Source organism: Amblyomma americanum, chromosome 1 (genome assembly GCF_052857255.1).
Source record: "Amblyomma americanum isolate KBUSLIRL-KWMA chromosome 1, ASM5285725v1, whole genome shotgun sequence".
Lineage (NCBI taxonomy): Eukaryota > Metazoa > Arthropoda > Arachnida > Ixodida > Ixodidae > Amblyomma > Amblyomma americanum.
The window spans coordinates 267,859,052-267,882,924 of NC_135497.1; the positions used below are offsets into that span (position 1 = coordinate 267,859,052).

At 46.9% G+C, this 23,873-nt stretch overlaps 1 protein-coding gene and 1 long non-coding RNA gene across 6 annotated transcripts in view; one reads left to right on the top strand and one right to left on the bottom strand.

Annotated features, from left to right (window-relative positions):
- Nucleotides 1-23,873, bottom strand: part of LOC144115049 (uncharacterized) — a 231,007-nt gene that overhangs the window by 35,608 nt on the left and 171,526 nt on the right. The gene's annotated exons all lie outside the window — the stretch shown is intronic.
- LOC144115046 (uncharacterized) overlaps nt 8,504-23,873 on the top strand; it is a 42,400-nt gene continuing 27,030 nt past the window's right edge. Inside the window, exons 1-5 of one of the 5 annotated variants that reach the window (XM_077649175.1) lie at nt 8,504-8,592; nt 8,661-8,718; nt 9,596-9,715; nt 13,861-13,957; nt 16,014-16,701. In XM_077649175.1, the coding sequence (XP_077505301.1) occupies nt 16,380-16,701 (322 nt within the window). In that variant the 5' untranslated portion in view covers nt 8,504-8,592; nt 8,661-8,718; nt 9,596-9,715; nt 13,861-13,957; nt 16,014-16,379. The other 4 variants (XM_077649174.1, XR_013311216.1, XM_077649173.1 and 1 more) reach the window with 4 other exon arrangements.

Consider the following 23,873-nt stretch of genomic DNA (forward strand, 5'->3'; position numbering starts at 1 on the left):
GAGTCTGTCCTGCAGAAGGGTTCATGCTAGAGGAGTCCTACCCAAGGGTGTTACCTGCCTGTGCTCTGGTTGAGAGAACTGTAAACATGCAAACCCTAGTGAAGCTTTTGGAACATTTTTTCCTAATGCAGTGACTCATTTGATACAGCTTTGAAGCAGTATCCAAGGGAAACGTAGCCGTGTTCACGAGAACTGAGCCAAATTGCTCCATTTGTACACCATGCCATCCTGCAGTTGTGTCACAAAAGACAATGTAGTGTCATTAAAATTAATCTTACAGCTAAAGGCATATCGAGTGCTCTTCTGTCGATGAACATACAACTGTCACAGTCTATCATTGGCTAGTATGCCAGGACCATCACAGACCGACGTTCCCTTAGCCATTTCCCTAGCAGCTGCAGTTGTGCCTTCTTGTAGAATTTGCAGCACTTCTTACAGGTTGATATCACATTGTCATAGTGAATGGCTTTGCAAAAAGGTTTAAATATTTTCAAGTGCACATTTGCCCATCACAAGCCATAATTTGGAGTCTATTTCATGTTCTATAGTCATGGCTTGCCTGAATTCATTGCCTCTCACTGAGGTCCAGCATTTACTGCTGGTTTCAAGATATTTCTGCACCACAATGGACCTGCATAATGGTGTTGCTGCAGATTTGGTCTGAACACCTAAGTCCACACTCAGGAAAGTCACTGATAAAAATCAGCTAGCTCAGTCAGATACCGGTGAAATATGCGGCAAGTCTTTGACGAAACAGGGTCTTTATGTGCACAGCTGCTGGTGGACTGGAAATTGAAGGTAGCATTCATCGTGCTGCACCCGGATCTCATTTCGTTTGTCCTGCAGAAAGAAGTGATGACATGTGACATGTCTGGTTCCTCCTTCATGACCACATGAGGCAGTTTTTGTCTGAAACCGCCACCCAGGACCTTCCAGGTGCATCAATATCATCAGCCTGACTATACCCACTGCACGACAAAGGCCTCTCCCTAGTTTCCCCTATTAACCCAGTCCTGCACTAGTCGCAGTCACGTTATCCCTGCTAACTTCCTAATCTCATCTGCCCACCTTACTCTCTGTCTCCTCCTGCTATGCTTGCCTCCTCTTAGAATCTATTCTGTTACCCTTAATGACCATCGGTCCCATGCCTATTGCCCATGTCTATTTCTTCTTCATTTCGACTAGGATGACATTAACTCGCATTGTTCCCTGACCCACTTTCTTCTTATCTCTCAATGTCACGCTTATCACTTTCCTTTCGATAGCTCGCTGTGTCACCCTCAATTTAAGTTGAACCCCTTTCATCGGCCTCCAAGTTTCTGCCCCATAGGTTAGTACTGCTGGAATACAACTATTGTATATTTTTCTCTTGAGGCATACTGGTAAACTGCCCTTCATGATCTGAAAATGCTTGCCAAACTCACTCCATCCCATTCTTTTTCCTCTAGTTACTTCAGTTTTGTGGTCTGGATTTGTGGTTACTACCTGCCCTGGGGACATAAGTGAGAGTAATTGATGCACAGAATATTTTAGGTGTCAAGCTGCCGGATAGTTAGTACTGTTACCTTGGTACCCAGCTGTGTTGGGAAACTAGGGGTCTGTGCCTGTGAAAACCTGGGCCACCTTCGGATGGGGAGCCCGAGATAGGAGAATTTCTAGAGCTCAAAATGCATCAAGTTCAAAAGCATTGTCACGTGCACATTCTGCTGTAGTGACTCACATGTCACTGCCTGGATGGAGCTGTAGCTGCTCTTATAGGAGACTGGTTGTGCAGCTGTTGATTGCATTTTGTTGAAAGGAGAGGTGGATCACTTCACTCATTTTGACGTAGCTAATGTGACGTATTATGATGTGATGTGTACAGAGTGAATTTGAGTGCTAATTGAATTTCCTCTTTCACAGATAGTTTCCTAGTGTTGTGCGTGCATTGTGAATTTCGATAAGGCTTAAAGAGTACAAGCGCTGTGGTATGCAGTTGTTTCGATTTGTACAAAACATTTCAGCTCTGCACATTTGTTTCCCTATCCTCCGCTCGTGTCTTTTTTTGTAGTGCAGAGATAGGAACGGTAAATTATCTGGGTACAAGTAGTGATTACGGAATGGCAATACGTGTAGCGTTGGTTTAATGGTCCTACCTGTTGTGGCTTGATGCTCGTGTCTGTTCATCGAAAGAAGCGACTCTAATTGGTTACTGTATATATTGGTTCTGTCTCTGTTCTGCTCCCGCTCCTTGCAGAGTGCCATCCAAAGATAGTGCTGAAGAAGGTTGTTATCACATGCAACCATTCTTTGTCCAGTGGACAGCCTTGTCACATTCCTAGTTCTGTCTGTGTGTTCTTAAAGAGAAACTGCATTGGAATGTCTACGTACTTAATTGCTGTGCATTAGCAGCAGAGCCGTGCACAAAGAGGTAGTAGTGCACCCCCAAGTGGCATGATGAAGAGGGCACAAATTTTGTCCCCCCATATGGAGAGAGCTGCGCATGCTTATGGTTAGCATTTAGAGTAACCGCATGACTCACAGAGGTGTTTTTTGATGCCTTACCTCCTTGCATCTCTTGATTACAAAATTCTGCTTACAATGTAAACAATCTAGTAAGTTTCTATGCTGTTAACTTTGGTGTGCCTCTTGTACCACCCTCAATTCTGCATGGTTGTGCTGACTTCTGGGAAAGGCCATTGGCTAGACTTCTGGGAAATGCCATTGGTTACCGGGAGAAAAGAGACTGGAGCATGGCATCATCTGCTAATCATTGTCACACTTTCATACACTTCTATATTTTGCAGGCTTCTTTCAGCTTTGCAGTGAATCACCTTTTAAGTGGCTGGTATTGCATCGCAATTGCTTTTTCAATTATACTTATACTGCAATCATGACTAATTACGCCATGGCAATGACTGCTCTTGTTTTTACCTGCCCACATTCCGACATGCTCTCATTGCAGTCATTTTCAAATCACATGGTGCCTGTCAGTGCAAGCGCAGCAGAACGGCCCTGGACACTGCCCATGCTTTCTGGAGGTACCGTATTTACACATAAATAAAGCGACCATAAATATAACACGAGTGTGGAGTTTGAGACGTAACAAAAATGAAAATTTTTTTTAAAAATTATAACGCAATCCCAGCCTGCTCATGTCAACTACAACCGAGAGCTTGGAAAAATGGAGGCGGCACGCAAAAATACGAAAGCGATGTATTGTCTTCACATGAACATTACATAAACATTATTTCAGAGACAACACTCCAGAAGAGCATGCAATATCGTCGAGCGCAGCGAAGTCTTCTATGAGTTAAATGCAGTCTCCCACACAGTAGCAGCCGCCATCAGCACCGTGCCACCATTGCAGCATGTTTTATGCCGCCCAGTCCTGTGTCCTTCCGCCCTTCTTTCTTTTCGCTACTCCACCCATCTATTTCAGTGCCCTCTCTTTCTTGGCGGCCTGTGCAGCTTTATTTCTACAAATTTTCACCCTATGCGCTCAGCATGGCCCCAAGGTCGTCGCGAAGTTCGCTTTTTCTAGGAGCTTGGTAGTCTTGCGGTGAAGCTTGCTGTAGCTAGCTTCAGGAGCAGCGAGAAAAAGAAATAAAATCACGTTATATTTGTCCTTGCTTTCGAATATAACGCGATATGCATTCTGAAACCAGTGAAGTGAGGAAAAAACTCGTGCTGTATTTGCGAAATGGCGGTACTTTTTGCGAGACTGCTCTCTGAATCTAAGTTTTGCCAAGAGAGTTCTAAACAGGTCCAGAGTCCATTGTGGCACAAACAGTCAATGTTTAAATTCCATCTGTTGTCGCTCCACGGCATAAACATGAATTCTGTATTACATGCTATATGTAGTCTGAAATATTCATAAGTGAACATTCCTTTGGACTGCAGAACTGTATCGGTGTTGTGTGAATGAGGTATTGATGGCCTGGCATCATAGAAAACATCTATCGAGCTCTGTTAGGTGCTTCCTTATGTAGCTAGGACAGCATAACTGGGAAGTGGAAAAGAGAAAGAGGGCATGCCCTATGCAGAGTGGAAAAGATGCAGCTCACATTGCAGCATGTCATATCATAGAACATGTCAGAATGAGTCAACACTTTTATTGTGTACTTGACGTATTGACAGTAGGTGCCGTAAGGAAGTCAGAAATTTATTACAGGAGAACTCCTCCTCTTTAACTGCAATTTCGCGCTTCTCAGCTCTGAATTTTGCATTTATCAGGCTAGCTTCAGAGCTTCCAGTGCACATTAGGGCATTGATTGCGTTGATCTATTAACGCTTCCTGCACCAAATGTGGCATCTGCATACACATGAATGCCAGAAAGGCTGGGCCAGTCTTCTGTTCCCAGTAGATATGGTAGAGGGTAGGGTAGGCACCACAAAAGAGACATTTATTTGAATATTGGGTAATGCAGTACTGCCTGTGCATTCCGGTAAGGATGTGTTCATATGTGCTTGTTGGTAGCTGCCACCAACAGTTTTGTGAAACGATCGTCAAACAGGGCAAACTTAGCAGTGAGGGCCACAAGTTCTTGGCTACTGCGGGCTTGACTAGCCAGTAATTCACCCAACATTTTTTTCTGATCCCGACTTAACACCATGTTCGAGGGTGGTCCAGGGTTAGCCTCAACATCCCCAGAAAGAAGGAGCAAAATTTTTGCAATCCCTGATAACAAACAACTACTAGTTTCAGCAAGCACAACAAACACAGTGGGGTCTGCCAACAGCACTAGAAATTAATCGCTTCTATAGTAGTTATTTATGAGATTCACCCACCTGTAAAGCGAAGCAAAAAAAACCTCAGGCAGCTGTCCGTGCTGCCGCGAGACCCTGAAGCAGTTCATGGAGGGTGATGGCCTTTGAGAGGTGTGTCAGCATCAAACCACACATTAAGGCTAACAAATTGTCCATACGAAGGCTGCATGCGGGTCCTTGCTTGAAGCAGGATAAATTTTCCGCATATTTTATGCACTGCTCGACAAAGCAGGTAATGCGTGGCAATTAGAGTTCTGTGCACAAAATTGGCATGGAAGCATTGGGCGTTGTTAAAAACCATTACACTTATTGTCAATTGACCAATGCGGTTCATTGGATGTGCGTTATATGCCACTGCACAAAAATTTTACTTTGTAAATATGAGATGTCAGTTATATGGGCTTATATGGGAGCTTCCAAGGGGAATAGCCAACTCCTTAATTATAACCATTATTTCATCGCAAACCATTTCGTTATAGTGAGGTTTGACTGTACCTGTCTTTTTGCAGTCAAGGTACCTAAATCTCCAGCGTGGAACTGTGCATTTGGAAGAGCCCTTATTTTCAACATGAATCCTGTACTTCATGTCGCAGATCTCTGCTCAAGTCAAATAGTGTCCGATCCATCACTACAGGGGGAATGTGCGTTTCCAACAAGAAATTTGTACTTTATGTTGCATATGTCTTTTCCTGGTCAGAGCATGTCCAGTCCATCTTCACAGGTGGATGTGCATCTGCAATGATTTTCTTAATGGGGGCTCATACACTCAGTTTTGCTGCTATGGCTTCCATCTGAGTGGCTGACAAGTGCTGGTGCTTCATACTCTTCTTGTGGTCACAGTGCTCAGCCTGGTACTCCATAGTTATCTTGCTCACTTTCTTATGTGACGACCATAGTTGCTAAACAATGCATGGTCCTTAAACGCTTGTTCTCAAACTACATTTATATTGGAACCAGTCTTTATGTTGGAATATCATTTCCTTTCCTTTCATAGTTGCTCTTTGGCTGCAGCCTGTCAGGTTGGCATTGACAGTGCACACATTCCAGCTGTCCCAGGCCGCTCCGGTGGCTCAGTGGTTATGACGCTTGGCTGCTGACCCAAAAGACGCGGATTCAATCCAGGTCGCAGCGGTTGAATTTCGATGGAGGCGAAATTCTAGAGGCCCGTGTACCGTGTGATGTCAGTGCATGTTAAAGAACCCCAGCTGGTTGAAATTTCTGGAGCCCTTCACTGTGGCGTCCCTCATAACCTGAGTCGCTTTGGGACAGGAGACCCCCAAAAACCGCATTCAAGCTGTTCAAGTACACTTCGCCCTGAGAAATATTGTTACATGCAAAATGTTTTCGTACGCATAAAATGTATTCCATTGGGTTATGTATCTACTGTATCTTAGTGTTCAGTTTTGCTTTGTTATACTGAGATGACTTGGGAGTCAATGTACTACTCATAGACGGCAAGTTTTCAATCTGCCAAAAGAGGGGGTGGGGTCCAATTAGCACCCTCTCTCTTTTTAATTGTTTCCCCTCTCTCTCTCTCTCTCTCTGTCTCCCTATCCCCCTCCCATGCATGCTCCTTGGCAAGCACTATATATGCGGCTATACATATAAATATCAGTTTTGTCTCTAGCTGAGCGAATATGCTAGACAGAATGACCCCATGGTTCTTAAAATACTAAATAAATAAATTAACAAAAAGACATAAAAAATACTAACCTCTAGGTAGACATCCATAATGTCCTTAGTTGAAGTGAAAGGAAACACTGGGCAACACAAACATTTCCACAACAAGCTAACAATTCATATGTCACAGACTCATTACAAATTATTCATTTGCAAAAACCACTGGGCAATGCAAACATTTCCACAATAAGCTAAGATTACAAAAACTAAAAAGATTTTAAACTCTTTGTGTCTAAGGAACACTGGGCTCTACAAACATTTCCATAGTATGGCAATGATCCAAAATTTAAACATGGAATAAAAAACTGCTTGTCTATCAAAACTGTAAACCAAATGCCAAACTCTATACGAAACAAAAGACAGAAATTGGAATCAAAGAGCAAAGGTTGTAATGAGGCAGTGGAAACACAAGGAATTGAATGCTGATTTTATGGGAAGAGATAATTTGAACTGTCACAGTTTGAAGAAAGCTGGCACAATTTACTTTGATGAAGTTCACTGTCGTTCGTTTCAAACAAAGGCTACTGTGAAATCAAGATTATGTTTCTTTTCGCAGTTGATCTCCGAATAACATTGTCCGCGATCCCACTGAGATTTATTTTTCAAATCAGCTCTGTGTGCCCATGGAAAAGGGCTACGTGAATATGGTTTAATGAAATCCACAACGCACTCTCTCAGGTTTCTGTTGCCCCTGAATTCCATCACTTCTTGGAAGCACCCACTAGTTATCTCGTTGCGTAGAAAGGTTATCCATGCCCATATATCAAAACTAATGTTGTGGTGTGCTCTCTATGTAAAAAGGAAAAAGCAGAGTTAAAGAAGAGTGATTTTGAAAGGTGCGCTCATAGCTGATATTTCGGATCAAAACAAGATCCTAATGTTTGGGGACAGTTCTAAGTCTTCAAAGAGACTATATGTTCAAGCACAAAAAACCGCACTTGTCAAGTGGCCAGTCATTTGATTCCGCATAGAGACTTGGAACAGGAGACGTTCGGTGAGCTCCTGTTGCCAGTCAGATCCTTGATGGTGAACGGGATCTATAATCGCAAGTGGGAAACAAATCTATATGTACCCGTGGCAGTTTAAGGCCATGCTGTTCTCGCAGTGTGGTTAGGCAACTTTAATTCTTTAGAGAATTTGTTGCTGGGCTTGTTGGTTTTGGTCCATTCTGAATTATTTAGGGTGCCAGGACGTCCTGTGTTTTTCTACCTTCATCCTGTCCTTGCGCCCTAAATAATTCAGAATGTAATTCTTTAATTAATTTGTATAGAACCGTACGAAACAAGATATGCTCCCCCCTAACCACATCATGCAACCTCCGAGGGGGACACATAAAAAAAAGAAGGGGGCTCCGGCCCATAAGCCCCATCGCAGTCGGCACTTATGGTACTACTTGCAGAAGCAAAGCTGCACAACAGCACCCGCTGGGCTAAGACCTGTGGAATTTGCGTATACTGCGTAGACCTTTTGCATGACTTTCAACAAAACCTTCTTCGTGACAGCATATGCAGCTCGTTCGGTCGGAAAGCTGTCCGCACTGTGCGCCGTAAATAATCGGGGGCTGAGTAAAAAAAAATGTAACATTGCCGCACAGTGCTTTGGATGGTGTCATGCAGTTCAGTGTTTCGTGCAGCATAAACTTTCTAGGTATATAAGTTAGACCCTAGCTTGTGGCAGGGGTTTGAACAGACGACGTATTACCGGGGGGGGGGGGGGGGGGGGCTGCGTAAAAAAAAGTTAATCATTTTTTTTGGGGGGGGGGGGGGTCAGTTGTGGAGTGGGCAGGGGGGAGTTTAATCTTGATCTCTTTCTTGCGCTACAACCACAGCCCAGTGTTCACTATGGCAGCGCCCTTGGACTTATTTTGAAAGGGGCTATGCAGAAGAAATTTAGGCCTCGCTGCGCGAGAAAGAATGCGCAATTTATCTTAATTTCTGTTGTTAATTAATATAAGGCTGCTTCTGTATCAGTTTGTAAGCAAAATACACTTTCGCATCAGTTCCTACTTCACGAGTTTGTATCCATTTCAAGTCAAAACGAGCCTGTAGCCTAGCACAACTCGGTGAAACGTAAACAAATATGGCGGAGTGCGTGCGTGCGACGTGTAGTGTACTTCAACATAAATCCGCCTTGCTTCAACCTGCATTTCGACCTGCTTAACAGGTAAAGCCATCGCGAACGTGTAGAATATTAAGCGAGAGCGATAACTGACATTTAGCTAGCGATTCCAGGGAATCAGGGTGCCAAGAGGATCGAATGCGAGTGACTGATGGTGGCGGCGTTTTTAAAGTGAGTTGTTTATAACGCAAGTAACCCTTCTTAATTAGCATGCCGGTACTCAGTGTGCGGTGTTTGTTTTCATTGCTTATTCGAGGCGGGCTATTCTTTCGTACAGATGCGGTCATAATATGGAGCACGCGTTATACACAAACCAGCGATTGCTTGTGGTGCGATCTCCTAAATACAAGCACAAGAAAATAAAAGCTTATCTTCTATACAGTCACCGCGAGAAAAGTTACACGTTGAAGCGTGGACCTTACTATTTCGGCCGCTGCTGTGCATGAGCCTTAGAAGTTTTCGGAACTCTAAAAACACGAAAAACGTGCAATTGCACATCGCCGAGAGGCCCAGCCAGGTATTGATAGTACAGCCTGCAAGCAAAATGGGCACAACCATCTTTCCCGGAAAGCTTGGGCTCCTTTCCATCTTGTTTTTATTGCACGGTGCACATTGCTCGAGCGCTCTGCACAGGGGTGACGCAGACTGCATTTTGCAGGTGGCACAGGGAAGTACAAAGCATATCCTTGAGTTCGTGACCGCTTACTTGTACTGCATAGCGTCGGGCTTTATCGTATTTCCGTGTTCCGAAAACCTCTGCACTATATTGTTCACCAGTGAGGAGTCTGCCTTCTAAAATGGAGCAAGACGACACATCTTTTGTCCTTGGCGTTGGTCTTCCGTGTATCTGTTCCTTGCGTGCTGCAGTCGATTGTCGCTGTGCGCGCTATCGTTGCTTGTGTGTAAAAATTGTGTGTAGTTGTGTGCGTGACTTGTTGAATTGCTTGGGAAAAAAACTATAGCTGTGCTTTTGTCTGTAGAGTGTCATTTGCGCATGGTGGTGGTGGTAACTATATTTCGTTGACAGAACGGATTTGGTTGATTCTAGTGGGCTTCCAGAGTACAAGAGGTGGCTGTTCGATCAGGCCTTCCGGTTCTGCATGTTCTGGTCGTGGGGTCCGGTCTTTCCGTTCCCAGTTCCAAAGCGCAGTTGCCTGCAGTTGAGACGGTGGGTCCAAGCTGAACGCAGCATCCTCCCACTCTTGCTCGTTTGAGAGTTGCCAACCTTTCTTCGGTTTCAGATTGTTGCATTCGAATGAAATGTGCTTTAAATCTGCTTTTGTGGCCCCGCAGAGCTTACAATGGCGGGTGTAGGAAGCCCTGGAACATGGGGGTTTGGAAATGTGTTTATTTGCGGTTTCTGCCATGCCACCTGTTGATGTATGCTAAGGCTTTTTTCAGTCGGTGGGAGCATCCTTCTGTTGTTTCTATAATGTGCAATTCCATGGTAGGTGGTCAGGGTCTCTCAGGGCGACCGCAGGACCGGCTCATGCATTGCCAGGTTAGCGAAACTTCGGGCTAAGTTGCAGGCCACCTCATTCCCAGGATACAACGTGTGGGCTCGAACCCATATGATTCTAATGGGTTTTGTGTTAAGGTATTGCTCTTTTAGGATTTGTCTGGCGGGTTTGTGGATCCTCCCTTTTGCAATGTTTCGAACGGTTGTCTTGGAGTAGCTGTAGTGTACTGGACTAGTATTCTTGTAGTATACTATATAGTTCCTGAAAATCGTCTTGGCTTCCGTTTTTATAATGTGTAAGGCAATGGCCGCTTCTTCTGCTTCGTGTACCTTTGTGCTCCATACGGAAGCAGCTGATATTGGTTTTACATCCGTGTCCATGATGCCTCTGCAAAAGGCATCATGATCGCAGAGCTCTGCAGTGCCCATGCATACTGCCTCCTTATTGTTCGAGTGTTGCCTGTGGAGGGCTTTAGCTCTCTCCTTCCGTCTTTCTGCGTGACATCCAGGATGCGTGTTTTTTGGGATTGGATCTATTCTTTGATGCCTGTGTATGTCTCTTGGGATTTCTGCAGTATTTGTCCCTATGCAATTCTTGCTTTATATCTAATGTTCCTAGAATGGGACTTCCCATTGGTGCTTTTGTTGGTCTGTTGTACTGCGTGGTTCTATGTGCCTCAGATTGCTTGGGAAGCGTGTTGTGGATGCCTAGCTGCAGCAGCCTGTACATGTGTTCTTAGGGAGATGAAAGGCTGCCTTGCATGACTGTGCTGCGAGCCATTCAACCTTCTCCTTATCTGCTGCCTGAAGTTTGAGAAAAGGAGAGGGAGTATACTATACGGCTGAGCATTAGGGCCTGCACTAGCCTCCTTAAATCTGCTTCCATCTTTCTCTGGCATTTGTCATTTGTCTTATGAGCCTGTTGATTTCTCCAATGTATGCAATAAGTTTGGAGAGCATTGCTGTGCTTTTGATCCTTGGCTGTAGTGTATCTGACTTGATGCTTACAGAAGTGATTTCTGCCTTTAGGGCATTTGTGATGGCAGTGTGGGTGACATTATCAGTCTTTCGTGAGGTCGAGTGCCAGTATTGCTTTAGTGTTGGCCTTAGTCAGTGTGCATATTACATCTTCAGAAAGCTTGAGCATTATAGCTTGCATACATAGGTTCGGTTGGAAGCCTGTCATCATGTGCGGGAAGAGATTGTGCTTGTCCATGTAGTCCTGTAAAGTAGATAGTGCCACACGCTCCAGAACCTTCCGTAAACATTAGGCTAGGAATATGGGCGTGAGGTTGGTTAGCGAGTTTCTTTCCAGGCTTAGGTATGACTATGAGAAGTACCTTGGCGTGTTTCCAGGTGTCTGGCAGCCGTCCATCTTTCCAGCAGTTGTACTCTGATCTCCTGAATAGAGTCCTTTTCTGGGTTTTGGAGTGTTTTGTTGGCAAGCTCCTCTGCTCCTGGTGCAGAGGATGTGGTAGTTTTCTGCATGGATGCTATTACCTATGGTATTGTTTTGTCTTTATCATTTTAGGGTTGAGGTTGCTGCTGTAGTTGCGAAGAGTTTTTTTTTTCATGCTGTGTAGGTGCTTCTGCATTTTCTTGATCATCTCTTCGTCATTGGGTGGGCTTCCATGCTCTGTTTGTGTTAATGTTATCTGGGTCTAAAATATATCTTAGATTTGTTCTCATTATTGTTTCTCGAGCATGGCTTTTGATTTGTCTGTCTAGTTTGGTTGTTATAACCGTTAGTTTTTGTTGTGTTTGTTTCAGCCATCTCTTTTGTAAGCTATTATGTGTCTGACACATGTGTAATAACGTACTATCAGTGGCTTTGTTTTCTGCTTCTATTCCTATAGTCTTTGTGGTGTGCTCTGCATCCTTCAAGGGTCAGTGCATTCGTTTTGTTTTTCAATCTTCTTGCCATCTGCATTGCCTTGCCTTCTTTCTTATCCCAGTTTACCACTCGTGTCTCCCTTCTTGGGTGTGCTGCTAAGTAATGGTCGCTTCCTAGGTTCTCATTTATGTTTCTACATTGTGCATGTATCATGTTTTAACATAGGGTCAAGTCTGGGCCTGTGTTGGCTTGCACACTATTTTTTATCCTAGTTGGCACTAGCAGATCCATCACATGTGTAGCCATTGCCTCGAATGTGTTGCCAGAGGCTCATTCCTTTATTTAAAATTGTTCTGTAACCCCCTGCCATGCGTTTTGCGTTGATACTTTTAAGGGATTCGTTTTGCTTATTTTTCTGGATTCGTTGATGGCTTTCATTATTATAGGACTCCGCTTTTGGGGTTGCTATATATATCTAGAATGAAGAATGGTGCCTTGCTTCTTTTTTTGTGCTACAAGCTCAATCGGGAGGTAGTGTGCACAGTTTCATTGTGTGTCGTGCTGTATTGTCATCATATTTCTGTGGACCAAGACGGCCGTGAGTGGTCTTCGTTCCTTAGCATTTTCACGTTTTATGGTCGTGAACTTTTACTTTTTAGCCTTAAAGCACTGCTTCACGAGCAATCCAAAAAAACCTGAGGGGACTATGAAGCCACAACTCTTATTTCCCTCGAGGTATACTGGTAACTGCCATTTATTATTAGAGTTGCTGCTAGGTGAAAATTTGCTTGGCCCATACCCAAAATTGGATTAGGGCATTATGTACATTGACTTGGAGTTAAGTATTAGACAAATACTATTTCCACATCTTTAGAGACGTCAGTAGCCCTTACAGGCTGCCACGTGATGTGGTTGACCCTTGGTCTAGGATGCCGCACCTGGTTGCTGCCGTATTGGCTGGCAAGTATGAGAAACCTCTGTACATCTCCTTCCCTGCTGGGCAGCAGGTGTTTCCACTGTGTCACGCTTGGGTTGTCTTTTCAGATCCAACTGCATGCGGGCAGGTCCATGTTACATGTACGATTGTCGGTTAGCTTGCACCACGGGCATTTGTCAGTGTATTGTGCAGGGCACATCTTTTGGAGTTCATGCAGGTGTGAGCAGGTGCCTGTCTGCAGCCTTCTCTAATCTACCACCTCTCTTTTGGTTAGTTTTTTGTGCGGGGCTGAGTAGCACTTCCATCAGCCCCTGTAATAATCTAGGATGTCTCAATATGTTGGAATGGCACGGTATATGCTTGGATCACCCCTCAAAATTAACTTCGCCCAAATCAATTGAGTCAGCCCACTTTCGCACGTCTTGATCGGTTTTGCTGTTTTATATCCTAATCATTTTTTACCTTTGTGTCTTGTAGGCTCTTTTCTTTTGAGAGGGTTTCATTGTGGAGCTGTAGGTTCTCCCATTTTCTGCAAAGTTCCTACAGTTCCATTGCCATATCTCCACCAAGCCCTGCCCCATAATTGGTTTTAAGGAGGAATATGGGCTGTGCTGTGGGATGACATAAGGCTAATTGAGTACACCGTGCTGATGGGCAACTTCAATACCAGGGCAGGCAAGAAGCAGGCAGGCGACCAAGCAGGGGGAATGGTTTGTTAATATGCACAGTACACAGGCCTCTACCATTTCACCTCCGTTGAAATGTGACCGCTGCAGCCAGGGTCGAATTAGCGTCCAGCTGAGCTACTGCGGCTTTATGTTGCTGTAGTAGCTTGTTGGTTGCATTTTCTGCGTTTGCAAGGAATTTTACTTTTCTGCTAATGCGTTACCCTAGTCTCGTTTTTATGTTTGCTTCTATTTCCTCAATTCTGTCAAATCTGCTTGCTGCAAGCACGGTGCTACCTTTGTCATTAATGTAGTATGGTGGTTGTACATGTGTAAATCTAGTCCATGGAAATAAATGGAAAGTCATCCCCAGAGTCGTGGATTTATGCCTAATGCTTCTTTTTATTTCTTTTCGCAGACTGCAATTTTGCAAGGTTGCATGCTACAGGAAGGCCCCAGTAAATAAGACGGCGAGACCACAATTGCAGGTTTATTAAGCACACTCAAGCGCTGTGGTAAGTTTTCACACTCCAGGCACGCAGGTCTACGTTGTCAATATTCAGGCTTTTGTAATGCAGTCATTTAAAGAGCACACGAAGGCGCTCTCTCCCCAACAGTATAGGTCAACACATAAAACTGCAATCAATGTGACAAAAGAAACGTATTAGGGAACAGCAATTTATTTTGTGGGCCAGTGCCCTCCAGTACCATGACCTCTCATAATGAAGCAGTTCACCCGCAGGAATTTTTAGGCTGTTTTCATCATCCACAGTTGGACAGCAGCTTTCACGTATTGCACTTGCAACACGTTGAATGCTGAATATTAAAGAAGTTGCTTCCTTGCAGCAGACGAACCACTGGCGATGCCATGCTGCAGGTCTTTGGCGCGCACATGTAAGAGAGCCAAACAAACACGCAGAATTAGTTTAGCTGTAAGAGAGGTTCCTTTCCTTGCAAAACCACAGTGCAAAGACGAATGCACTGGTTATGTATGTGCCCTTTCTATCTCCATCCTTCAAAGCTGGCCTGCTAACTGCATATTAATGACAGAGTCACTATTTTCACCTGACTCAGCTTAAAGGGACACTGAGAACAACTCTATTGCTAGCAAAATCCAATATGTGGGCATTTCAAAGAGTTGTTGTTTGTCCAACAGCAAAAGACTAATTTATTGCAGAGAGATTTGGATTCTGAGTTCAGAACGATTTTCCCACCACTCTGATTCAAACTCTGGACACTGATGATGTCACTTCCAAAAAGTGACGTGAACCATGACGTAAACGCGGACTCTGTGATTGTTGACTGCAAGCGGGGCTAGCAGCAGCCGAAGGAAAAGCAACCACCGGCCAGACGTTGAAGGCATCTTTTGTATCTTCGTTGACACCGGCAGCTGGTATGGATCCCGTTCCCGATAACAAAGTTTTCGCAATAAACTGTTAGCTCCGTCCTGCATTTCCTCAAACTTAGCCCCAGAGAGTGCACAATGCTTTTGAGGACTTAGGAAACTGGACTAGCTGGATACCAAGAGTATTGGGCACTGACGAGTTGGCAGCAAACGAGCTACCGCTTCGACCTGCAGAGTGCGGTCGTATGTTACTGCCGAGTCTCTCTCTCGACAGTGTCGCTCGAACCTTGGAACCCTTGTGTTCAGTAGATAGATGGATGTCGTTGCATGTGCCGTCCCTAGCGCTGCTAACCATGTGCTCTGTGGAAAGAATCTGAAGGAAGGCTTCTTGTGAGCACTGCGCAGGTGCGTTAAGTGGCGGCTGTGATGTGTCGGCACCGTTGATTGACAGGAATACAGTAAAACCTTGTACATTTTTTTTTACTTGCGGGAAGGAACATTATCCAAACCACCTCATTTTGAGAAATGTAACTGCTGAATTGAGGTAAAAAACATTTATTGGCAATTTCACTTTATAAAAATGTCGATTGGCATTTCTTGGCACAAGAGCTGAACAGATCCTATTCGAGAGCTCGCTGAATTCAGTCCGCGTTCGTGCTTTCTTTAGCGCAGAAGGAAATTCGTAACGCGTACGGTCCGTCGATGGCAGTGACGAAAGTAACCAAAAAATCTGCCTTGCAATTTTTAGATGCTTCACTCCTTTGCTCTCCAGTACTGTGGGAAAGCCACTGCGGCAGCTAATTGTCGCAGGGCTTCTGCTTTTTAAGCTGCGTGTCCTAGACCCGGCCAATTCATATATAAGTTGATCGCTGTAGTTGATAGAAGCTTCGCCTCGTTTCTTTTATGCACCGCGAAGAAGCCTCAGCGTTTCTCCTCTTCATATTGTGACCCCGCAGAAACAGCCATTGTGAACGCTAGCACAGTTTTTATTTTTTGTGCTTGATGGCGGCGGTGGTGCTTCGCCTTGTCGCATTGAGGCACTGCAAAGAAGCCACCACAGTGGGTGACTGCCGCAAAAAACACATTGTGTGCCCTCTCGTTCGGCCCACTTCTATATTTGCACATGTGCAGTTGGTCAATAAACGTATTATACGAAGTCTGAAAGTCTTAAGCGGCACGGCGCCTCGCTATCCCTAACGCGCCGCGCCTGCACCTCTGCAATGCAGCGTCTGACGAAGCCCCTGCAGCCCAGACTCACTGATGTCGCCACCGCGGGGCCTACTCCAACCGCCCACGCCACCGCGCAAAATCCTGTCGCAACCAACACTGTGAGCGACGCTGGGAGCTCCAGATCGACAGCCGCGGCGCAGCCGGCAGCGGTCGTCGTCGCCGCAGCGTCCACTGCTAGCCAACTCCACGCTCTAAGGGACGCCAACACCTTTGGGCCCATAGACGCGTCGCAGCCGCCTGCGTTCGTCGACGCCGCCGGTGCCGCCGTGCCTACACCAGCCACATTACCCGCTGACACCAAGACCTGCAGCCCGGCACCAGCGTCACAGATTGCGCCTCAGGCTGACGATTCGTCGGCAGACATGGACTTCATGGCGTCCCCGGTAGACGACACTCCATCCCCGGAAATCGGCTGGAGCACCATCGGTGCCAGCCGTAAGCCTGCTTCCGCCACCCGACCCCGCTCCGAGCTCATCACTGTTGGCATACAACTCCCTCCTGGTACCCTCAATCCCAAGCTGCCTCTCTACGACGTGCTCGCTGCAGTCACCTCCACTGCACAACTTTCCTCCAAGACCTGTGCAGACATCACCCTTCAGGCCAGGCCAGCCCAAAGCCTTGTGTTTTTAAAAACTCATTCTCCTCTCACCGCCCACCTCCTACTTTCTATCACGCACCTTCACGGTAAGCCTGTCAGCATCAAAACTTATTCCCCCCATCCTCCCATCTCATGCCTCGGCGTCATCCATAACGCCGGTGGTCACTTCACTCCTGATGAGCTCATGCATGATCTAGAATCTTTCAAAACAGATATTCTCGCTGCTCGCATGATGGGATCCACTCAATCAGTGCTCATAACGTTCGCTGGTACCGTCATCCCCCACTTTGTATATTTCAAACGCGTTGCCTTCCGGTGCCATCCTCATAAACCTAAGCCTCCCACCTGCACCCGTTGTCTCACTCTAGGCCACCGCGCCCACCAATGCACCCAGCACAGCGTTCCGGCAAAGTGCCGTCGCTGTGCTGCTCCTCTACCCGCTGACCCTTCCGCTCATGTGTGTGCCCAGCCCTGGTGCGTTCATTGCCAGGTGAACACCCACCCCTCCCTCGACCCCACTTGCCCCTTCCTCCTTGCTAAACAACGCGAGTGTGCTAAAGCTGCTCATCTCCGACGCCTAGCTTTGCGCCGGGCCACTCAACCCACCACCCCCTCCTCCTCCTCCTCCTCTAATCATGAATATCCGTCAGCTCCGATCACGTCACCACCACCACCATAGTTAAAGGATCCTCGGTGCCAGCGTCTCTCCCTTCCACTACACCACCCTCCCCATCCTTGACTGACGTGAGCCGCTCCTTCGACCTCCGGCTCGCAATGCTGGAACGCCAGCAGCGAGAGCAGCAGCACAGTTCCCACGATCTACAACAGCAGATACATGCCTTGACTCAAACCCTCCAGACAACCACCTCCTCTCTTACCTCCCAGCTTAGCAAGCTAAATGAGCACCTTGCCACGTTCCCCACTCCCTCCTCCAGCGCCTAGGTCGCCCCTTTGGCTGACCTTGTCGAAACCACCACACAGGCACATCACACTCGCTTGGTTCAGCTGGAAACTTCGGTTCTCCAGATTCTTACCACCCACCAAGCACAATCAAAGCAATTGGAATCTTTCACATCTATGCTCCAATCCGTCCATGAGTCACTGCCCCCGGCAAAAAAGAAGGAACGCATACCATCGCGTTCCTCTTCACTCTCATAATGGCGTTTGGCGAGGACCTCGAAATTGTGCAGTGGAACTGCCGAAATCTTTGCCACAATAAGACCACCCTCCACCAGTTTCTACTCACCCGCCCCTCTCTGCCTCATTTTCTCCTTCTCCAGGAGACCCGGACGGCCCGCAATGTCCCAGGCTACCGCGCCTACCATGCCACTACGGCCACACCACTTGCGTCTATTTATGTACGCAGTGACGTGCTCGTGGAGCAAATTGACATCCCCTCCACCCTCCTTAAATATTTAGTTTATGTGGTTTATTACCACCCTTCTTCCCGCATCTCACTCGTCCTTTTGTCTTTTTACAACCCCCCGGTCACTTCCTCTTTATTCTCTGCTCTGGGCAAATTCCTTCACTCTCTTCCTTCTACCTCCCATCTCCTCTTTGGTGGTGACTTTAATGCCCCTCACACACTCTGGGGCTACCCACAAACCCTCAAACCCGGCCGCCTCCTGCATTGTCTGGCCCAGGAACGCCACCTCACCCTTCTTAATACTCCTGGCTCTCCTACTCGAGCGGGCATTGCCTCACAACGCCCCACGACACCCGACCTCACATTCTCTCGGGGTTCACTTTCCTTTCACTGGCAGGTGACAGCCGAAACTCTTCTAAGTGACCACTTTCTCATCCATATCACCACCTCTCTTTCCCACATCCCTCGCTGTCATCCGGTTATTCACACTGACTGGCATGCTTTTCGCACTAATCTCGCCTCGGACTCCTTTCAATCCTACGACGACTGGACGTCGCGCATCTCTGCAGCGCTCACGTCCAGTAGCCGTCGCGTTCGCTCTCGTTACCCAATCCAAGACCCAGATCCTCACCTTATCCGTTTATGGAGTCGCCGTAAACGTCTTCAACGCTCCTTTCGCTCCCAACCACACAATGCCCAACTTTCCTCCCGGATCACTGCTCTGCGGGCTGAGATCGTCGCCCACTGCGCCTCCCTCGAGCACTCTCGTTGGAGTGCTCTTTGCGATGGCCTTGATTCTGCATTGCACTCGCGATCTGCATGGTCTCTCTTTAAATCCCTCCTTGGCACTAAGCCTGCCCTTGCTCCCACTCTAGCTAAAGCCCTCACTCAGGGGACTCCCTCCGAAGTTTTTGATCAACTCGCCTCTCTCTACCTCCCGCCCCCTCTGGCACCCTCCTACCCGGTGTACTCAGGTGGACCTAACCCCGATCTGGACCAATGCTTCACTCTCCGGGAGCTCGAATCTGCTCTGGCTGCTAATGCTACACGCTCGGCTCCCGGTGAGGATGCCATTACATACACCACACTTCGTAACCTTCCTGACTGCGCCAAAGAATTCCTCCTTCAAACCTACAATGAGGCCTGGGAGAGCGGCTGCTTGCCGAGCTCCTGGACATCCTCCCTTATTTCTATGATTCCAAAGCCGGGCAAACCTCCCTCTCTCTCTAACCTCCGCCCAATCTCCCTGACGTCGTGCGTTGGTAAGACCCTTGAGCGAATGGCTCTGACTCGCCTCTGATTTTCTTGAGGCACGGGAGTTCTTCCCCCATTCTCTCATTGGCTTCCGACGCCACGTCTGTGCACAGGACATGTTTCTGATTCTCCAGCAAACGTTCCTGTCCCCTACACCCACTCAAATTTACGCACTTGTGACTGTCGATGTTCGCAAGGCCTTTGACGGTGTTTGCCACAATCACATCTTTTCTCAACTCGCCTCTTTGGATTGTGGCTCCCGCATGTACTCCTATATCCGCTCATTCCTCTCTAAACGTGTGGCTCTCTTTCGAGTAGATACCCACTTGTCTAACCCACACCACCTCACCCGTGGCACCCCTCAAGGTGCTGTTCTCTCTCCTACCCTTTTCAATCTCGCTATGGCCCCTCTCGCCTCCCAGCTAGCTGAAATTCCCAACCTGCATCACATATTTTACGCCGATGACATCACTCTCTGGTGTTCATCTGGCTCTCCCGGTCACGTACAGGACACCCTGCAACGTGGCCTAGATCTCATCAACTCCTTTCTCACCACCGCTGGCCTCTCTCCTGCACCTGAGATATCCGAGCTTCTCCTTCTCAACCATTCCTCCTACCAGCGCTCACACAACCACTTCGTCTCTCTCCACCTTTCTGGCTCTCCCATTCCTGTCGTCACACAGTGCAAAGTTCTTGGCTTCCCTTTGCATGCGGCTAAGAATGTGCAAGCCCTCCACCGCGCTGTCACCACCTGCCACTCTGTAACTCACCTCCTGCGGCGCGTGGTCACTCGACGCTCAGGTCTCCACGAGGCTCACGCGTGCCGCGTTGCCCACGCGCTGGCCCTCAACAAGGTCTTGTACTTTGCACCCTACGCTTCCTTTACCCAGACTCAACGCTCTTCAGACTGCCCTTGTGGGCCTCTACAAGGCAGCTCTCAACCTCCCTATCACTACCTCTACCACTAAGCTCTTTGCCACAGGCCTCCTCCATCCTCTTCGTTCTCTTCTCAGTCTCCATCGTGACTCGCAGCTTGCCCGGCTTTCCCTTACCCGTCAGGGTCAGTGGTTATTGACTCAAGCGGGTATCTTGCCCATTCCAATCTCCCCGTTTACCTCTCCTATTCCCACCCCCGCTCCCAATCTTCGTATCCTTCCCCTCCCGACCAACATGTCCCCCGTCCTGCACACCGGACGTCGACATGCGGCCGCACAGCACCATTCCCCGCTCTTTGATACCCAGGGTGTAGCTTACACGGATGCCTCCTTCGTGGCTCCTCGAGGTTCCTGCGGCTACGCCCTGTACCATCCACACCTCCCTGCTCCTGAAACCCACACCAGCGGGCCGTATCTACACCCTCCAGACGCATTGTCCCTCGAGGTCCTCGCCATTGCGCATGCCCTCCAGTCATTTGCCCTCCTTCCCTCTCTCCAAGAGTACACAGTCTATTCAGACTCACAAGCCGCTATACACCACATACAGAAACGCACCCTGACCCCTTCTCTCCAACAGGAGGTCGAACGAGCGGTCTCCGCACTGCAGCCTTCCATCGTTTTCCTCCGCTGTGTCCCTGGGCATTCAGGGATTGACGGCAATGAGCTGGCCCATCAGCTCGCCCGCGACACACTTTTCCGGGCACCGTTGATCCCCTGGCCCAAGCCCTCGGAGGACGGTGGGAGACTCACCCTTCGCCGCACCATAAAAGAGGTCTACCTTGAGCTCCGCCTCAACAAATGCCTTTACCCTCCCTCTTATCCATCACTCACGGTGCCAGAGTCTCGCCTTCTTCGGCCAGGCACACGTGAGGGTGCAGTTTTAGTGCCTTTTGTATCCATCTGCCAGTGACTGCTGGCTCTGCGAGTGTACTGTTCAATATTTATTGCTTTGAGCTCCGCATGCACAGTCATGCCATCTCAGGAGAAGGGGTGTTATGCATCGGCCTGTATTTGCAATCTACCTTTTCTTTTTACCAGCGAACAGTGCGAGTTGTGGGGTTGTTTTATACGTGCCAATGTAGGATGTGCACATAATTTGTGCACACCCTTTTGGAGCTTTAAATTACTGGGAAAAGTGCGCAAATTACGCAAGGAAATATGAAACATTGCCTTGTTTTGCATGCCTTAAATGACGTAATGGCACGTCGCAGCTGTTGTTCAGTTGATGAAACTGAAACAGCGTGAGAGAAGAAATTCGACTATAAATTATGTTGCAGTCATAGGTGAATGCCACACGGTGATCCATGTTTTGTAATGTCTATCACTTGATTTGAAAGAAAGCATGCATGCAAAACTTGGGTAGCTTAGTCCTTTAAAGGGCAATTCTAAGATTTTCTTGATCTTCAGGAAATCCAGTGAAACATTTACTGTACTGTGGGCTTCCCTCCCCACCCTGAAGTATGGCAGCCAAGCAGCAGTTCATTCCTGCACAATGCGTTTTAAAGTCTTCAGATTTCGTGGCCTCTGTTCAGGTGTTTTCTGCACACAACACCACATTTCAGTGTCACAAACATCAATTGCATGTCACTGCCCACTCACTGCTTGAGCAAGTAATTTTGAGGGCCGTATTTGGTCGCATTGGGCCTTTTATAAACCGAGAGCACTTCCAATCACTATTTCAGCCATACAACATGCGTACAATGTCTGTGTTGCCATCGCTGCGCCAATCAAAGCCTTGTCACTGGCCACATGCCAAGGTCCAGTTTCAGTTCGCTGCTTTAATGCAATTCCACTCAGTATCCTGAAGAACAATTTGTTGCGTTGGAGATGTGATGCAAACCCCCAGATTTTCCATTTGTTATAATTTGGTCCATTTGTTCCCATTTTTTATATAATTTTGATATAATTTTGATATAATTTTTAATATATATTTTTATAGTTTGTTTCCATTTGTTATAATCCCGTTGACTGCACACGGTGCAGCTTTCAGGTGACACTACTTAAAAACTCTTGGGGACAAGAGCCACTTTTGAGAACAAGGGCACAGGTTTCAAGGTCAATTTGTAAAGCTGTCCGAATCATCTTTCTCTCTTGTATGAAAACAGTCATCCATGTATAGTCTGTAGTCTAAAAACAGTCATCCATGTATAGTCTAATTTTTTATGCTACACCAGAACCAATATCACTGCTGAAAAGGGGGGCCTAAAGCAGGGCCCTGATGTAGTCAAGAGGACATCAGCATGACGGCTGCTTCGACACCCTTTATCGCTGCTTTCTGTGCATGACCAGTGAAGCAGTTTTAGAGGCAATGTAGTATATATTTCGACGTGAGCCAGGAGCATAGTAATCTGTATCGATGGCTTTCTGAAACTAAAGCAGAAATGCATTCACTCTCGAGACCTTTATGAAAAGACCGAAAAGTGCCCGTTGAGAAGGAGAATTCATCGAGTTTTATACTAATAACACAGGGCATTTAGGATCTAGAACCATGATGGTAATCAAAGTTATATGTGGGTACAGATACTTGTGTATACTGCAAGCATAATCATTTTCTCACTGAAAGCTGATTAAAAAGTTGAAAACAACAGTAGGACGGGTTTGGTTTTATGGGGCTTAATGTCTCAAAGCGGCTAGGGGTACAAAGAACATCGTAGTAACTGCCTCCAGATAAGTTCACAACAAAAAGATAAGATCATATACACAGCAGTGGCTCTACCATGTACTGCATGTGCAATGCAAACCCGTGCCCTCCATATGTCGCATACATTGCTGTACCAACCAAGCTATGCAGGGGACTATGTAACCTATGTTGAATGCAGGAATGCATTTAAAAACTGTATTTGCATCTCTCTGCATGCAGATTTTGTCCATCTATCCATCAATCCACAGACTATCTGAAACGTGCGGCTCAAACCTGCGCCTTTCTAGTAACAGCATGGGTAGTGGGGTCACAATGCGGCACACTGAGGCCATTTGCACCAAAGCGAGCCAACGGCACTGCTCCTCCTTTCGCCTGCCATGTAGATCACATAAGCTTATGCTAATTACACTTGCTAATAGCTACCTTGCAATAAAATGCATCAAGAACAACAGCACTGCTAAATGCTGACGTTAATTTAATACTTAGCCAAGCACAAACCGAAAAACAAAGTTATATCAGACACAGTAAGAGAAAATTTTATGCATTTGTGATTGCAGAACGTCGCCATGAGATGAGCAAAGAGAGATTCCCCGAAAAACATTGTACTTTTTTACACCGAGAGCCACATATGCAACGCCCCCTGAAAAGCTGCAGGCTGTGCCTAAAACATTGTACCATCTCAGTAAGATGCGCAGAAACACTTCAAAATGCTTTTAGCATGGCCCAGCATTCCAGGAAGTGCGAAGCAAGAGGTGCAGCATGGCTGCCTGGATAGGATACATGGCAGCGCCTGCTGGCTGTGAGGCGCAGCCGCACTACATCTAATTCTCGTTATCCTGGGCGAGTGTGCCAAAGGAAAGCAAAACGACGTGGGTGCATCCAGGCTTGTTTACTTTGTTTAATCATTGAAAGTAAACATGCTGCAGTATTTACGAATGTATTCCCGAAGTGGAGTAGCCTAGGCGCAGCGCAGACTAGACCACAAAAATTTTAGTGTATGTTCTGTGCAGCCTAACATTGATAGTGCTCGCTCTCCATTCTCTTATTAGGAGAAAAACCAGT